This window comes from Chelonoidis abingdonii, chromosome 6 (genome assembly GCF_003597395.2).
Source record: "Chelonoidis abingdonii isolate Lonesome George chromosome 6, CheloAbing_2.0, whole genome shotgun sequence".
NCBI classification, from domain to species: Eukaryota; Metazoa; Chordata; order Testudines; family Testudinidae; genus Chelonoidis; species Chelonoidis abingdonii.
In genome coordinates, this window is record NC_133774.1 from 40,338,647 (window position 1) to 40,357,416 (window position 18,770).

Genomic DNA, 18,770 nt, shown 5'->3' on the forward strand with positions numbered 1-18,770 from the left:
AGTATTTTTATAGTTCCTTTTCAACACCAGGGCAAACATAATATTTTAATTGCATTCAATTTACTCACTGTGGGTTGTGGCATCAAGCCTATCACAGTGGGGGTGCCAGAACTTGATGCCAAAATGGACTGTATGTGAAAGTTTACAGCCTGAGCCTAACCTTAATCAGCACCAGTGGGCATCCAGAATTTTGACAGAAAAATGGTTGCTATCTTGACCTCCTAGGCTAAAAGGGTCATGGAACAATATAGATTTCCATAGGATTCAGAGGAAGAAACCAGAGTGCTCTTCCAAAATGAGATTTATTTAAGGCTGCTGTCAAGTTTCTGATTCTACAATATATACACTTTCTTCAGAATACAATCTGCCTCTTTTTTCCCCTGGAAACCATTTTTGCTCCCTCTTTTAGCTGCTTTGAAATTAAAATATCTTAAGTGAGGTTGCAGGTGTTCTCCATGAAAGAGAAAAATGCTTTAAACATCTATCCTCTCCTCACCCCCAAAACCACTCATCCTGCCCAGAATGCTTTAAAGAACCTCATATACTACTTGTGTACACCTAACCACCACCACCCCTTTCAAAAGCCAACCTACACATGAGAATTTCTGTAATCTGAATCAGGGGGACCAGTTATTTTAGAGGTGACTTGACATGAGGTAGGTCACTTATGTTTGTATTTGCAATATTCATTTCATGTTTTTATTCTTGGCTTTAAGGAGAACATTCTGTAGGTAACAAATTTACTTTGGGAAAAAATTAGGCTTTTGCATTCAAGTCTTGTCTAGGCTTAGCTTGTGTATTTACACCTACACATAACAGTAACACTAGTACTGACAAGGGGCAAACATTAGGCAGATAGGGCATTAGGCTATTCCTCTCCCCCAGAGCTAAGGGAGGAAGGTCAGGTAACATCTTACAAGGCACAATACAGGCCTTTTTAAAATTAGGCTTCTTCTAAAGTTATTTTCTCTGCTTTAGAGAGCCCCCCCCCCCTTCTCGTATGGGTGCTGCCTCTGCTTTGGCCCTCAAGACTGAGGGGCACGGAAGGACTGACCCACAAGCAGCATGTTACCACAATTTTCCTAATAGAGGGGAAACCTTAGAATAGGTTTAAGACACGGTTTTACCAACCAGCCCAGCACGTTCTGGTCCCGTTTGTCTGCTTGCGCGTGTAGCTTAAGGTAGCCTCGGAAGTTTCATAACCTGGCCATCTCCCAGAGACCGTATTACAATTGGCCCTGCAGTTCCATAGCAGGCTAGGAATGCGGAGGGGGAACAAGGCCCTTACCGGGAGTACTAAGTGTCACGACACACAAATCAGTCTCGTATTTTCAACATTAGTAAGAAAGTGCGCTGCAGCAAGAAATCTGGGTCAAAGCACAGCGCAGTCTCAAGCAAGGTAATTAAATACAGGACTCTGCCCCCGGCTGGGATTTGCTGCGCATCGCGTAATTAGCACTAGCGCTCAGGCTCCAGCACGGTGCCAAGGCTTCATGCTCGGGGAGCTCAGCCAGCAGCCACCCTCAGCTGCGTGCAATCGGGATTGTTCAGCCTCCGTGCGAACGGAGCAGCCTGTGCCTAGCGCGGCCTGGCTTTGGTTCTAATTGCATCTCCCCCTCTACTCCCCCCGGTGACTCCACGTCGCGTCCCATCCGGTGCGCAGAGTAACCAACGGACAGGAGGAGTCACTCGGCCGACCTCTTCCCCCAGGGGAGCGGCAGGCGTCACCTGAAGGCATAGCACAGCCGAGGAGCGTGTCCGCCCGCCGGGGGCAGCGCCCCTCAGCCCGCCCTGGCTCTGCCCAGCCGCAACTCCGCGCTGGCGCCAGATTCGCTGCCCCAACACCGACCCGAGCTCGGCTGCTGGACGGAGACGCGCTGCTCGTGCAGCACAAACCCGCGCCAGACGGCAGGCCGACCCAGCGTGTCCTGGCACTAGCTCAGCGCTCCCCTAGCACCTCCGCCGCCCACACTGCATGTGGCGTCTTGCCCAAGCGGGTCCGCACGCGCTACAGGACTGGAGGCGACCCCCACACTTACCAGCCTTCGGAGGTCGGGGTTCCTGGTTGACCTGGTGGCCGATTTGCTTTCCGGCCCGGGGGTCCCCCGACACCGAGGGCAGCGCAGCAGCTACCCTGGGCTGGCTGGGGCTGCCCGGGGCTGCCCTTGCCCTGCTGCGGGTGAGCAGAGCTGGCTGCCCTGCACTGGGCAGGCGAGTACGAGCCAGGCCGACGGGCTACTACCGCCGCTGGGAACCGGGCTGGGGGTCAATGTAGGGAAGCCCGGTTCAGCTCCGTTTTCATTACCGTATTTCTCTGCTGCGCTCAGTGCCGCTCCTTCTCCGTCCTTCTCTCTCCCCTCAGCTTTCCCAGCGGTGATGACCGGGTTGAGGCCGCGACAGCCCCGCCCCCACATTCCATTCCCTAGATGGTGTCAGAAGGCGGTGGCGTCTGCCCCACCCCCTTTTCCCACCACGCGCACACCCGGAGGGCGCGCCCAGGTTTGCGAGTATATGACATCTCCAGAGGAGGCCCCACCCTCTTTCGCAAACAAGCCCCGCCCATCTGCAGTCCCCACTCGTACTGCTAATGAGCCGAGCACAGGGCTGCCTGGCCGGGCCCGTTCTATTTATGTTTGTAGGCGCTGATTTGCATAGCTCCGCCCCTGCCGTGGGCGAGGCAGAAGGCACCGCCCCCTGCCCATACATGGCGGCGATAGGCGGGGCCGCCATTCGGTTGTCGGTCGCTCTCTTCCTGGTGCAGTTTATAGGGTACAGCCACTTCCGCTGTCTGCTTAGAAGCGGCGCGATCATGGCGGAGCGCGGTCAGCTCCCTCCCCCAGCTAAGCGCCTCTGCTGCAGACCTGGCTACGGTTCGGGGTGCAGGCCGGGCCAGCGGGTGGGCGGCGGCGGACCCGGTAGCGGGGTGCTCTGTGCCGGACCCTCTTCCGCGGCCGCCGCCGCTGCCGCCCTGGGGCTGCTGCCGCTCGGCAAGACTCAGAGCCCCGAGTCCCTGCTGGACATCGCGGCTCGCAAGGTGGCGGAGAAGTGGCCCTTCCAGCGGGTGGAGGAGCGGTTCGAGCGGATCCCGGAGCCGGTGCAGCGCAGGATCGTGTACTGGTCTTTCCCCCGTAGCGAGAGGGAGATCTGCATGTACTCCTCCTTCAACACCGGCGCCGAGGACCCCGCCGCCCCCGGGGGGGCCGCTGCCAGCACCGCGCCCGGCGGGGCCGCGGACGCCGCCGCTGACGAGAACCGCCTGCCCTTCCGTAGGGGCATCGCTCTGCTCGACGGCGGCTGCGTCGATAACGTCCTGCAAGTCGGTGAGTCACTCACCGGGAGCCGGGCCGGCCCTCCGGAGCCCCGCGCCCCCCTAACCCGGGCTGCGGCCCCTTTCCATCACTGCTGTAATCTGGCTAGTGGGGCTTTCCGGGCCCCTCGCCCGCCTGTCACCCACCTGTAATCCTTGCCCTCGCCCAGCGCCCTAACCCCCCGCCAGCCCTTCACCTCTGCTCTCCTCTCACCTCGCCTAGGCAGCTGCCGCCTCCGTCCCCCGGAACATGGGCCCTGCAGCTCCGCGCTCCCTCTGTGCCCCCAGCGACCCCCTTCACTTCCAAGGCATCCAGGCCTTGTCATTTCCTCTCCCGTCCCCTCCCCCTCGCAGCCGGATTATGTGGCTCCTTCACGCCTCTCCTCGGCATCCAAGGCCAGGTTACACGCTGCTTCTGTCCGCCTACCAACTGCCCTTCAAATCTGCCCTCTCTCCCCCTCCCACCCCCACACAGCGCCTGTTTACTCTCCGCCCCCGGCTAATCAAACGCTTCCCGTCCCGTCCCTTTAACTCTCTTCACACTCCTCCCCCCGCCAGTCCCCACTCCCCCCGTAATCCCGCCGTGCGGTCCCACCTCACTTTGTCCCCTCCCACCCCCACTAATCCGGGTCATCGTCATACCCTGGGCCACAATAGAGGAGCTGCCAAACCCGCCGCCTCTGCCCGGCAGACCCGGGAGGGCGAGGAAATGAATCAGCAGAAGAAGCCCCCGTGGGGGGAGGGAGGGGCAGGGATCTGTTACCTACAAACCCCAGAAGCGAATTTGCGCGGAGAGATTCGGGTCGCTGAACAAAGGCACTTGTAGGGGGGCTGCGCCGGCGAGGCACGGGGCGGGTTGCGAGCTGCGGCAGATATTGCAACCTAAGCCTGAGGCTGCCTTTGAATCACTCCACGGTTGGCTTTGCGGGATGGGGGGGTGGCTGGATAGCAAAGCTGCCAGATAGCGGATCCAGCTCGGGCTGCCAGCACGGAAGGGAGGGGGGGAGCTGAGCGATGGCTGGGAGGAGGAGGAGCTTCTGTGTATGGAGGCGGTGGTACATGGGGTACTGCCAGTTGCTTTGGGATGTAGCGTTCTTCGCTTCATGGCAACAGCAAAAGGGGGAAGTGCTGTTCTTGCTTCTCCGGGAACAATACTCCCCCCATCCGACCCCAGCTGCTGTCGCCGCCTGCTGCTGTTCTTCACTCTCTCCAGGAGATAGATCTCTCTCTATTTAACTCCTCCTTTTTTAGTTAGTTTAAAAGGCTGGGGGAGGGGGGGCGTGGGTCCCCTCCTCCCTCTGAAGGGAGGAGGAAGAGGAGCTCTGTGTTTGGGGGGAGGGGTTAGTCCCATCAATAAGAGTGCTGGACGAGCTACATGGCCGGCTCACATTTTCCTGTGGGTCTTGGACGCAACAAGGGAAGGTTGTAGATTTCGCATCTCTTGCCTGGCTTGCTCTGATGGGGAGAGGATGAACCATCTCCTGGTTTCTGATGGTGATGGGGGAGGCTTTACAGACCTAGCAATCCAGGCCCCGCTGCCATGTGACAGAACGGGCAGATGGGTTATAATTTCCCTAATAAAACTTCCGTGCAGAGTGAGGTTCTCTGGTGCTGGAGCTCTCGTTTTGTTGTGTTTAGCTGAATGTATTTGCCATTTGCGCATCTCGAATCGCCGTGAGGCAATTCCCTGTGGTGGAGGAGGAGGAGGAAGATCTGGCACTTTGTTCTCATTTTCATGTTTATTTGTGTCCTTTTCAGTTTTCTGCCAGCCTCCGAAAAGGGGAAGCCAAACAAAAGAGGCTCTTTATTTCTTTTCACTGCCTGCAAAATAGTGAAGATTTGACAAAGGGAAAGAAGGACTGATGACTTAAAGCTGCACGATTCCATTTTCCCTCAAACAGACTTGCATAATCTTTCCCAATATGCAGTTTAAGCCTGAGCTTTTCTCTTCCCTGTCAAGCTATCAGGTTTTGAGCATGGACGTGATGACATTTTTAAATGGATTGAAACCAACAGCAGGATAGTTCACAACTCTCTCTCTTCTTTCCCTCTTCTTCCAAAGCACTTAAAACAAAAATGGATCAGTTTTTCCTTTTATTTATGCCTTGTTTTTAAATGATTGAGGTTGTAGATTTTCTGGCCCCAAAGGCCCAATAGATTTTAAGATCTGTTGCATAATTTTGGTTCTCATGTAATTTTGCCTCACTACCATCCTTGGAGAGAACTGTGGTTCATTTGAATTAGAATACAGTCTACAAATGTGATGTCTGCATGATCATGTATTTTCCAAAGGCAGACTCTGTTGCTTTTTCTCTAGGCTCAGTGCCCTTCCCTTCTGCCTAGAGGGGGGGTTCAGCGTTGAAACTTAGTTTTTTTTCTTCTAAATGTCTCATCTTACTTTTGGCTTTGTTTCTTTCTAGAGGACTGAGGGACATCTATGGTTCCGCACTTGTGGCAAAACCAGAATTCAGTCTCATTTTGGTTTGGTTGGCAATGCTGGGAATTTTTTTTTCTCTTGCCTGTGCTTGATTCTGCTTGCAGGCGATGAGGAATGACAGGAGTGCACATAGGGAGGGTTTCTTGGCTGATTACATTTAAGCCAGGAATTCACTGTGAAAATAAAGCCAAAGGGCGATAAATAAAAGATGCAATCTTCTCTAGGAGACAGACACCCAGCATGGGCTTTGCTTTGCTTTGCTTGCTTTCAGCAGTAGAAGAGCCCTCAGTGAGTAGTTGTGAAGGGGGGTGGCGGTGGGGGGAGGGGGTAACTTTTTGTATAGCCTCAAAAGGGGAGGGGCATTTAGCAATGTTGGCAAGGGTCAATGTGAAGAAAGAAAATATACATAAATACAATTTAACTTTTGACTGCTGCTCCTGGAACACTTAACCACAGTTCAAACAAATGCTATACGAACTGTTGAAAATATAAGTCTTTTGGGGAAGCCATTCAAAAGTAGCACTATATCAATACCAGTACTTTGAAACACAATGTCAATTGTTCTGACTGGGGTGGAGTTTTTGTTTTGGAGGGCATAGCAGTATAATTTTTAGATAGCAGAGTATCCTCTAAGTTCTTGTGTAATTTGGGAACATTATGTCACAGCTGGTAAGGGTTTTGTATTTGAAATGTGCCTTCCAGAGAAAAAAGATGCAAGAGCACAAGCCACTCCACTGCAAATGAATTATATTGGCTGGAGAATGGAGTTGGCTTCATGCAGTGTAGCAGAATATGTATCCTACTACTGAGCTTTTATAAGTGTGGATTTAGTGACGGTATAACTGTGAATGTATTTTCTGTGCAGTATGAGTAATAGAAACTTTGTACATTTTTACAGTTGTGCTTTCCCAAAGCACAATTATTGGACAAACAACATTTCATTGCATGTCAGATCTAATTGTTGTAGTTGCAACAGTAGTATTAATACAAACAGACTGGAGATTTGCTAAGCAAGCCATGTAAATTTTACTTCAGTGCTAGTTAAATGAAAATATTTGCTTCTGAATTTTACATTTTCAGTCAATACACTGTAGAAACATTAAGCTGAAGGAAACATTACTATGGCAACTTGTTTTCAAGCTGTGTGTGTGTGTGTGTATATATATATATATAAGATTATATCTATTAAAACTGCTTTTCATTAGGTATCTTTTTATGAAAAACCTCTATTTTTGCAGCTCCTTGTCTCACATCTGTATTGTAAAGGACTACTTTGCATAAAATTATATATTTTGTAAACTGTATAAGGATTTTTTCCAAGCAGAAATCTTGTGTCTATTAGTGCATTTAAAAGCTGACTTAATTTATTCCAATGTAACTTTATCTTGTTAATAAGCATAACTTGTTTCAAAGGGGAGGTGGGAAGCTGTCAGTTTAAAAATCATACTTGGATCAAGACTGGGGGAGAGGGTCTGAATGACCATCGATAAGAGCTTGGGGGAGAAGGGGTTGCTTAAAAATAAAACCTAAGAGAAATGAAACATTTTCACTTTAAACCATTTTAAATCACTAGATCTTGCCCAGCAGTGTTTGCAGTCCAAACATTACAACATTTTCAAAGTGTATTAAAATTTGCAAAGCAAATTGACTGACTGCCTAGAAAGTAAGTTTTCACTTGGCCAATCTGAAAGACATGCCAAAAGTGAGGGGAAAATATAGATGGTGAAATGTAAATCTGTTTTAATCTAAGGTCAGTTGTATGTCTGCACTGTATAGACCATTGTTTGCTCACACTGATCTCTGTTTAAGATATTACAATAATTTCCACCGCAATGCTCGACATCATAACGGAAGTAATATCTAGGAATTACTTCTAAATATGAATGGCAGGGGGATGAGCTGAAGGGAAGAACTTCCTGAAGAAAAAATAATGGGAAGGATTAAGTGATGCTTATCACATTTCTAAGATTTGTTTAATGTTGATATTGTAAGCCAGCCACTCAGCTTCTTTTTCGTTTGAAGAGGGTTACTTCAAGCAGTGTGTCTCTTCACTGCATAACGTTGGGTTTTAGACAGTGAAACAGTGAAATGCAGTTGGAGAAATGTTACTAATTCTCTCCAGAGAAACTTTACTTTGGTTTTCTTCAGTGTAAAATAACATTTGGGGCTCTATATATATTTCTTTATTTGGATTCTTAAATTAACTTTAAAAGATCTGCTTTTTTGTTTTTCTCATACTGAGAAGAAATGTTTTTCTTCTGACTCACGTGTTTCTATGGTCATTTATTTTATTGCTGAAGCTTAATTAAAAAAAAAAAGCTACAAACCTGAGCCCGCATTTAGTAACTACTCTCAAAACCAGGAATCACGTTTTTTTTTTTTTTTTTTTTCACCTGGAATGGAAAGCTTCATGAGACTACATGAGTAACTTTTTTCTGTAGAATTATGGTTAAATATAATTGTAGCCAACAACTTTCAGATGCTTTTATAGATCTAATGGATCAGAATCTTTGCTAATTTTCTACTTTTGGACGACTTTTTGAAAACACAATTTAAAATTAATAGATTCTGAGGCCAGAAGGGACCACTGTGGCCATCTAGTTCAGCCTCCTGTATAACACCAGCTATAGGACTTCTCTGAATTTATTCCTATTTGAATTAGAGCATATGTTTAAAAAAAAAAAAATCTAGTCTTGATTTAAAAATTGCCAGTGATGGAGAATCCACAACACCCTGTGGTAAGTTGTTCCAAGGACTATTTACCCTCATTGTTAAAAAGCTGTGTATTTTATTTCCAGTCTGAAATTTTTAGCTTCAGCTTCCACCTATTGGATCTGTACCTTTGTCTGTTAGATTGAAAAGACCATTGTTAAATTTTTGTTCGCCATGTATATAGAGCCAATTAAATTATAGATGAGTTAGGCAAATGTCATTGCTCTTGTTTCAAACTTTAATTGTCTGAATTTCAGCTATATGATATTGAACACCTTTTTAATTGATGAGAGAGGCCACATTGAATATATTTTAAATAAAGTTGCCAAACAAACTTTGTGCTATGAATTTAAATGCATTCCTCTGCAGATATGAGACTCTTCATTTAAACAAAGTTGGCTAAAGCAATAATACTTAGCTATTTTTTTTTATTTTTTTTTGAAATCTGTAGTTCCTTTAGTTTATCTAAAAGTCTCAAGTAACTGTAAATGAATTGACTCAAGTAAGACTGTCCTTAGTATGGAACAGAATGTTTATATTTCACTAACTCTTTTTGATAAAGTTCTAGCTTTGTCTGGTATATGTAGTGACTTTTTTGTGGCCAGGGGAAAAAAGGAAGGGAAGAACATGTTAAACTATCTGCTACTGTCTTTAAATGGGAAGTGTTTCTCTGCTGACATGCTGACAGATGCAAGCAGATCTAGCAGTAAGCCTGATGTTGGAATTTTGGTTAGGAATGTATGATTAAAGGAGGTCATGTATAACTTGTTTAATGCAGTACTGTGGTACAGACACATGTAGTGTCTGACTTTGTCTTTGTTTTTATGTTTAGAGCGAAGACTACAATTAAGTTTGGAAGATGAGATTTTTATCAGTAAATGTCAGTAAATTATTTATTTCACTGTACACACAAATGGATGGAAAAATATTTCCATAGATGATCAAAATGTATAGATAGGCAAATAAGGAAAAATGCTGCTTGAGAACCTGTAAGAGTAAAAATTCAGTGATTTTATAGTTTTGAATTAGGCTTGTTACAAATGGGCTAGGAAACAAATAGTAAAAACAGGTATGATTTGTTGACTTCAGGATATTTATCTTGTATATTTTGACATGTGATGTTAATTTGTTTTAACAATTTTTACAAAGCTTTAACTTATTTAATCTCAACATCTACTATTGTTAATTAACTCACTGTCCTAATGTCCTGCAACTGAACATTGAAATTGAAAATACCTTCAGTGACTTGGGTTCTAACCCAAGTTAAGTAGTAGTCTCCAATATTTTTGTGTACAAAACCACAAACCAATTAAATAATTTTTAAAGCTATATCTTGCCTTAAGGGGAGAAAAATCTGAATGTATTCCAGTTTCCTTGTTAGATTTGGAACATAAGTCCTTGATTAGGGAACAAAGGAGCCGTTTTCTCTCTCTCTCTCTGTACACATTTTTTAACATGTACTGTTAACCTTGAATTATTTCTTGTGAAAGCGTTGGTGTGTAACACTTTGCAACAGTGGAATATTTAAATGTGGAAAACTACATCTTTTTTCTTTTGGTAGGTCAATTATTTGAAATCAATTATTTTTCAAGTCACTTTTTGAAGTGACAGAAACTTTGTCCTGAAATAAAGCTTACTGTTTTTTATAATGGAAATATTAATGGTAGTATGTGTGTCTTTACAGAAAAGTAGTGACACCATCCCATTAAAGACAAAGTTCTAATACTTTCTTTTAAACAAAAACACCTTATTCAATTACAATTTGTGTGTAACGTATTTCCATTAAACATAATTCAAAAATGCATCAATCAGTTTTATAAAAATTATATTTTATTTGGAGTCACCTGATGAAAATATTTAACATTTATTATAGCTAAGCATTCAAAAGTTTACTTATAATTTTTCTTTTCTACTTCTGCTCTTCTTGAAGAATCATTGCCCTGCAAACAGACTTCATATTCTGAGATTTGATCAGCAGAACCTGACACTTGCATTGATGTTCCCCAAGCTTGAGTTTTTTCTAAGAAAACAATTGGCGAGTTTTTAAAATGAAATCTCTCTCAAATTCTGTTTAACAAAATGATACCAGCTCTGCATATGATCAGATGTTTTGGTATGTAGCAATTCTTGAACTATAGCCAGCTGTCGTGTCAGTAGCTGATTCATTTTTTTTTCTCTGCAGTCTAACTTTCAGAAATGACCAATTAAAAGCTAAATGTATGGCTTTTTTCTGGGACAGGCGGAAATTAAGAAGCTATTGAAAAGTCAGAAATTCAGTGACTTCTTATTTGTTGTTGCCTGTTTTTCCACATATATAACTCAATAAAGTGAAATATGTATAGAGGTTTTTAATTGTACGGTGCCAAAAAACCCCATTCTATACAGATAATCCAGTATAGCAGTGAAACTAGCTACAGGTGTGAAAGATAATCCATTTTAGAAAATATTCTTGATTGTTAAAACAGTGTCTCAAAATACTGATGAAAATTTATGATAAATTGGAGAAGTAGCTGGTATTCAAACTTCTTTTATTTTAGAAGATATGCTTGGGGAAAAAGTTGGACTACCTGAAGACTTGGCAGTAGATAATAACGAATTCAAGTCTTCAGATTATGAATATGCTGTCTATGTAAGGAATTTGTAAGCCTCAAAAAATCTTCCATGCATAACAAAGGGTACAGTTTAAATGTGAATTCTGATTGCCTGGAATGCAGTCAGCCTGACAGCATGCATATACTTGAGTACTGTGCAATAACTGCTCTCATTGTTTAGGGAAGTCTCTCTGTGAACCTTCAGTTTTTCTCTTGGTTTGCTGTCTAATACTATCCATGCATTTAAATGTTTTTCCTCTCTTTATTGGATATTTATCTATTGCTTGACATGGCTTCGTAACCATCATTGACCTGGTGGATCACTGGAGCTGTCTGCTGGTGCTGCATAATGCAGGCTTGCATCCTCCTTCTAGCAATATGCCAATTAACATGATTTACGTGATGTCCTCATGATGCATCACCACATCTTTTTTTAAGATTATGTAGCCATACTCATATAGGCTTTGGTTTTATTGGTTGAATTGGTAAAGTCCCAGTGCCTGAAAGATTTGTAATAGTAGTTGCCAACTTTAAATAATTTTACTCTGGTTTATGAACACATCAGATGAATGTAGCTGCTAATAGTAACTAAAGTGTAGAGAATTGCTTTGTGATTGTTAGAACTGATAGAAAAGCCTTTTGCACGTCTTTTAACTTTGCAATTCAATGTACTTTAGTCTCCCTTGATGTAGGCTTTCTCTATACTAACTTAAAAACATACCTCTTTTTTGAAAATTTGAGAGCATCAAGTCTGAAGCACATACTGTGATAGAGGAGAATCACATTTAACTGGATTTAAAGTATATTTTCAGGAAATAATTGTGAAGTGATCTGCACCATCACACACTTTTAAAAGATCTTAATTTTTTTTTACTAAGGCCCTGTACTTCTTGTTGCAAGTCAGTGCACTTGACAGTCTTTGAAATAACTGGAAATTTTTGTATTGGAAATGCATGGGCAATGGCTGAGAGAGTCTGACATTAATTGGAAGGATGCAGTAGAACCTGTCAGTAAGTTTGAATTCATACTAGTAGAGCTAGCTGATCAGATAAATCAGAAGCTCATTTACTGAATTAATGTGCTAAAAATTCAGGTGATTTACCTCTTGTCCTGCTTTATTTAACAACCTGCCTATTTACATAAGTCATCTTTCATTGTTAATTGGTGTCAGACCTCTAATATGTTCAGGAATTGTATGAAAAACATGTTGGCGGGGGTGGGGGATGTAGAATGAAATATCACAGAAATAGGCATTAATATATCTTTATTGTGTCTGCTTCCTTTTTGTTATTGTTGGCGGCCAATAGTTAATTGCATTCAAATGATCGCTTTGGTGACTGGAAAAATCAAATCTTGAATAGCTTTGTGAATTCTAAGAAACAAAAAACTCATACATATGCCAAGTTGAACTGCTAGGTGGTTACTGATAGCACCAGTAGTTACGTAAATACAGTGCACGAACTGAATACTGCATATACAGGTGACTACAATGTCTAATTTATATTGACTAATGAAATAGAAAACATGTAAGCATTTAAATAACTGGCAAAATTGTTTTATAAAACCTGAAAAAATAATGGGATTATAATCCACTATGGGTCAGAATGAATTGGTTTACGTATGTTCTACTTACGTTGATATTTTTAGTTAAAACTTGTATTCAGAGCAATTGGTATTGATTGTGTCTTTCATATTTTTAAATATTAACTCTGGTTGTCAAGGTTAGAACTTGGGTATTTGGTTCCAGGTGTTGTTTGAAACAGTTAAATTAACATTTCCTATTTATCCTGAAGTAACTGTTGTCTGTTTTTTCACCTACATATAAATAATTGGTCATGTACTCTGGGCATAGTTCATGCTGCTGCTATGTTCAGCAAATAAAAGCAACTCGTGGCTTATCCTTGTAGCAGCTGTGGGTTTTATTAGTATTTAGCTAATCTCAAGATTTAGGCCTGATAGTTTGACCAGTCTACAATTCATATAGCATCAATCCATATGCAGCAGTACGCAACTTGGCTTATATTACATTAGTATGAAGTATAAATGCAAATAGTGTGTTGAGCTTATTGTGCAATTTTATGACTTCAGACACCTTTGTCATTAACCTGCAGTTTGGACAGAAATGATGGTGGAAGAAATGACATATTAACAATTGATTAGAGAACCAATCTTTATTCTACATGTGTCTACAAATATTCATCCTGGAAATTTTTTAGAAAAGATGATGGTCATTGAAGGTTTATTACAAGTATTACAGTAAGCTATTGATTACTTTTAAAGTAGTAATTGAAATATAATACTTACCTCCTTTCGCATATCTAAGGGACATAATGCATTGATCTGGGAGGGTGAGAGAGAGGGTGGATTAGTTAAAACAAAAATTAATGTTTTTTACAAAATTGGCGTAGATAACTAGAAAGAAACTAAATTAAACATAGCTGATCTCCATACTTAAGACATATTCTGCTGAATGAACTGTTCAGACAAGTTCAGAATTGTCTGAACAGAGAAACTTGGAGATACACAAAATATTGTATAATGCACTACTTAAGTAAAATCTGAATCTTAATATTTTAGAATAAAAGCTGATTGTATTTTGACCAGTAGCTAGTGGGCCAGTTGGCTATGTTGTAGTTGCAAAAAATTAGTTTAGTTTCTTCCATTGATTTGGCTGTAAACTGAAATCTCACAGACTGACTATAATTAGTGTCTTGGGATAAGAGTATCAAATCCATTATGTTTTGGATCAGTATCTGGACTTGGTGTAGCTGTGTTATATGGAAGCTTGAAGCATCACTTTCACTCCTGTGCTTGTTGATACAGAGGGATATGGGAAATACAAAATGTACAATTTAGCTTTTGTGTATGGCAGGGCATCATATGTCCAATGATACTGTACTGATTAGTATTAAACTCATGCGTTCAGTTGAGGGTACTTTAGCTGAATGTGCCACTTAGACAGAAATGGAGGTCAGTGACTGGAAATGGGAAGCAGGATTTAACAGCTGGCTTGGTTAGCCTGATCATGTAAGGCAAGCAGAGTGTAATTTGGTTAGTGCTATTTAAAAATTCTGTATACAAAAACCTATTCTGATCACTGAAACCTGTCAGGTAAAACTGTTACTTTGCAGTGTTCACTGCCTGTCTTGGTAGTAATATTTTTTTATGAGCATGGGGACAGGAATGGAGGGATTCAGGAGTGAACCAAGGTTGGTTCCTTAGCAGGATGGGAGTTGGAGAGAAGTTCTGAAATGTTGGACCTTTCATAACTACTTGCCTATAAAGTGTGGGGTCTGTGGTAAGGGAATGGTCAGAGGGGGAGCTTATTAATTTGAAAGATCCCAGAAGGAACTGTATTAGTGAGGAGAAGATTGAGTGGCCACATTAGTGAGTGGAAGAGTTGATCTACAATTGATGGCCAAATGAAAAAGGGACCACAAAGAAGCTAGTGGGTTAGATTGTTACCACAGGCTTTTTAACACCAAGAACACTGCAAACTGCACAATAGTTAACCCTATAAAAGCCCTTTTAGAATATAAACATAGAGTAACGTGTCTTTAGAAAGGAAACAGTATTTGTAAAACCACAATTGAATTGAGTAAGCCTATTTTCCTGGCCTTCGTAACATACTAAAATTAGTTGAACTTCACTGTGATTTGATGGCCAAAGATACCTCCAGTTTATCAGAAGCAAAACCAATACTAGTACGGAGTTACAGTAGGGACTCCTCAGTTAAAGCTGTAAAACAAAACCACCAACTCCATTTTTGTCCTAGTGTTTGGCACAGAGCTTTTTGCAGTGAAATGGACATTTTATACTATATGGATCTCTAAAACATCCAGCTTCTGTGTTAATCTTTCTTCTCAGCAGGTTGGGGTGAATGGCTTAAAATATTTTGAATTTAACCTGTAAAGAGAAAACAGATGGGAAGTGCCGTTTCCCACCCTCTTTGTTCCACTTACTCTTGTTTATTTGTAGTAGTAAATATTATGGTGGAGGGAGCTGTTGTACAGTGTCCGGCACAAACATGAAGAAATCCCTTCTTTGAAGAACTTTATAGACACACATTGATAGGGGATGGGGATCTAACATATGTAAAGGAACACCGGAAGGGTTGGCACAGCTTTACTAGTTTCAAGTACTGTTCACTTTTTTTGGTTATAGGTAGAGGTGAGGAGTAGGAAAGTCACAGCTTATCACCTATCCAGCCACAATCAGTAGGGTAGCTCTTCTTGGGCATTATGACAGAGGACTCTTAAGAAGGATAAAAGTGGGTATTTGGATTTTTCAGAGCCTTCTCTGCATGCATAAGAGGCAGGATGGGAGAAAGCTGTTTAAGGGAGAAGTTGACTGAACAGTGAAAGCTGGACCGAAGGCAGGGATTGATCTCTTAATAGCTTATTACATGAGGGAGGTAGGGTGATGCTAAATTATGATGGGGCTTAAAGGTGAAGACAGAAAGCTTGTACTGGATGCAGAGGTGAAGGACAAGGGACCCACAGAGGAGGTTGATGTGATCAGAGTGACAAAGACTGGCTAGTCAGCAGCAGTCAGAATAGACTTGGAGGGAGCAAGGTGGCAGTAGTGAAGGACAGAAGACTGGAGACTCATATATTCAGGATGTGAAATTAGAGTTTGGACCAAAATTTAGGTTGCATGGACAAAAAGGAGGCTGTATTTTAGAGTTGTTGTGTAAGAAAAAGCATAGACTTAAAAATGGCCTGAATGGGGCTTCAGTAAAAGAGTAGAGTCAAAGATAACACCCAGCTGATGGGGCCCAGTTCTTGAGAGAATGGCAGGGGGTGTCCAGAAGAGAGAAGATATCAGGAGTTCAGTTTTGGCCTTAGTTTAAGATTGACATCCATGAAGAGAGGTCACAAATGAGATGCTAGGTTGGATAAAAGGGGACCACTCATCAATAGCAATGGACATGTGGAGTCATCAGCATAGAAATTTTAGTTAAAGCCCTGCTTGTAGTGAAGAGCACTTAAAGACAAGGAGAAGATTAGTGTAAGGATTAGAACCTTAAACACCTGAAGCCGGTGAAGATCAGAATTTCTAGGAATGGTCAACGAACAGCCATTGAGAGGTCCAGGAAGATAAGGATACAATACAGCCCTGAAAGCTGACCAGGAAGAAGTTGTTGGAGACTTTAGTGAGAGTAGTTTCAGTGGTGTACAGAGTGGATGCCAGACTGAGGGTCAAAAACAGAATTGGAAGAAAGGCAGGCATTCCAGACAGTGATGGTAGATGGCACATTTGAGTTTGGAGATGAAGGGAAGGAGAGCGATTGAACAGTTCATGGGAGAGGTGGGGAAGTCAGTAGAATTTCAGGAATTGCTCAGCAGCATGAGAATAAGAGCATAGAAAACGTGTGTGTGTGTACACACACATGCTGGAATTAAGTATGGATGGAGATGGGGGAGAGGCACACAGGAAGAGAATCTTAATACTAAAGGACTGAAAGCTATGAAACAAATAGGTGGTAGGGATGTGAGTAATGTTGGAGATGAGGTGGTCAGAAGGGGGATGTATGAGCTAGGCATATGCAGACTAAGCAATTGCTTAGGGCTTCAAACAGCTCTATTATGAGACTGTGGTGTGGAGTAGGGCAAAAATATTCCTGTTTAGGGCTCCCAGTGAGCTAGCACCAGCACTGTCAGGCAAAGAAGCAGGACGCTAGGGGATCGGATGGGACACTGGTATCAAAATTGAAGAAACTAAGGACGATGGTGGGGTTTATGATGAAACAGAAAGCTAGGAGTTGAAGTGGGAGAGGACCATGGATGCTCTGTGTATGTGATGTGATCAGGGAAATGATGAGAAGTGGTGGATGGAATAGTGCGGGGTTCCCTCTCCCCAAAAGGAAAAAATAAATGAGGAAGGAGGATTGACAGCGGAAGGATCATTAGAGAAGCCTGGTATCTCCAGCATAATGTTAGGAGGATGACTTTGCGGTAGGGCTAAGGGATTGGAGGAGGCTGCTGAACAAGAGGGTGGTTGCAGAGACAGAGGAGGGAAATCCAGCACCCTGTGAGAGCCAGGAAGAGAGGGATGGAAGAAATCATGAATGACAGGTTGGTGGTTATTTTTGTTTTAATAGGGAATGAACTGGCATTTCAGAGGGGTCAAAGAGGGAGAAAAGACTTCAGGGTGGGATCAGGTCTGAGGTTGGAGGGGGACCAGTGGGGACTGAAGCATGACCAATATTGAGGGCTTGTCTACACTTACCGGAAGATTGACACTGCGACAATCAATGCATTGGCAGTCGATTTAGCAGGTCTAGTGAAGACCTGCAAAATCGACCGCCGATCGCTCTCCTGTTGACTCCTGTACTCCACCTGATAGAAAAGAGTAAGGGGAGTTGATGGGAGAGCATCTCCTGTGGACACAGCGGTAAGGAGATCTAAGCTACATCAATTTGAGTTGCGCTATTCATGCGACTCAAATTGCATAGTTTAGATCAACTTTTCCCTTTAGTGTAGACAAGGGCTCCGACTCCTCTTATCGGAGAGAAGGAGGCAGAAGAGGAAATGAAGGTGGTTTTGGATTTGGGCAGGCAAAAGGAGTTGGAGGAAAGAAGGGGAAGGGAAATAGGAGAAGGTAGAGCTGTAGAAGCAGTAAAACAGGAGAAAGGGAGGGAAAGAGGAGAAACTTCAACAATTTGGGTCTTAGCCTATGTAATGTGCAGATACAAGGCATAACTTTAGTAGGATTAAAAACAATTTGTGTGTAAATATTCTGTTCTAGAACAAACCCAGACATTTTAGTGCCTGTAGGTATTTGTTTTTTCTTTCAATGTGATATAGGAATTCAGCTTAGTAAGCAATTACAAAATAAACCATAACATACCATCCACTTTACGGGACTTAGCATTGAGGATCTTGTAAAGAGTGTTTGATAGCAGATGGGATAAAACATCCATACACAATGTCTTTGACAGTAAAGACCTCACTCTTGGCAAAACTTAAAATAAACCGTGGACACATGGTTGCTATTACCTTTAACTTTAGCAGACAGTTTGAATCATTAAAATGAACTACTTCTGAGTTCCTTTTTTAACTCTCACACCCTACAAACTTTTATTTGATAATATATGGATACATATTCCCAGAGTTAGGGAGTGAAAAGGAGCAGAATCAAAAGTCTGCAGGAGAGTAAAGAATCCAGGCAACAGCTTCCTCTTGCCCCTGGCAGCTTTCATCAAATATGAAATCAGCTCACCAACACTGTTTCCTTCTCCCTGAGGCCTTTTGCGTGGTAATGGTCTGGGATAGGTCTCCTGTCCCTTCCGTGCATGAAGCTAGTGGATGTGTGGGAGTGTTCTCTCCCCTCTCCAGTCGCCCTTACTGTTGAATGTGGAGCCAATTTCAGGATGTGCATCTCTCCCTCTACGCATGGAGTCAATATGAGCATGTTGTTGCTTCTCATACATGCATTGAGAGGTGGCTTTGGGTGCATGTCCCTTCCCCCCTCCCACTTTGCACCTACAGATGTTATGCATAGAACTGGTTTGATCAGAGGTTTTCCCTCTTCCATGAGCAGATAGCACCATGAGAGCTGTTGGACAGTTTGCACTTCCAATAGATCTAATACAGGGCAGCAGAGAGGCAGTTTTAGAGCTCTGTTATGTGGTCTTCATAACTGTGTTACTAATGCTCAAGGTTGTTGATTCAATTGAGTCCCATGTACTGATAGCAGGTGCTCTCATGAATGTAGTTGT

At 42.9% G+C, this 18,770-nt stretch overlaps 1 protein-coding gene and 1 long non-coding RNA gene across 2 annotated transcripts in view; one reads left to right on the forward strand and one right to left on the reverse strand.

Moving 5' to 3' along the window:
* The window catches only part of LOC142046973 (uncharacterized), an 83,006-nt gene extending 80,474 nt beyond the window's left edge, over positions 1-2,532 (reverse strand). The window contains exon 1 of the long non-coding RNA XR_012656084.1: positions 2,306-2,532. This is a non-coding gene — a long non-coding RNA (uncharacterized LOC142046973). The remainder of the gene's footprint in view (positions 1-2,305) is intronic.
* A 268-nt stretch (positions 2,533-2,800) lies between these two features.
* Positions 2,801-18,770, forward strand: part of ZSWIM6 (zinc finger SWIM-type containing 6) — a 162,172-nt gene continuing 146,202 nt past the window's right edge. Inside the window, exon 1 of the mRNA XM_032801157.2 lies at positions 2,801-3,320. Within this exon, the coding sequence (XP_032657048.1) occupies positions 2,810-3,320 (511 nt within the window). The 5' untranslated portion in view covers positions 2,801-2,809. The remainder of the gene's footprint in view (positions 3,321-18,770) is intronic.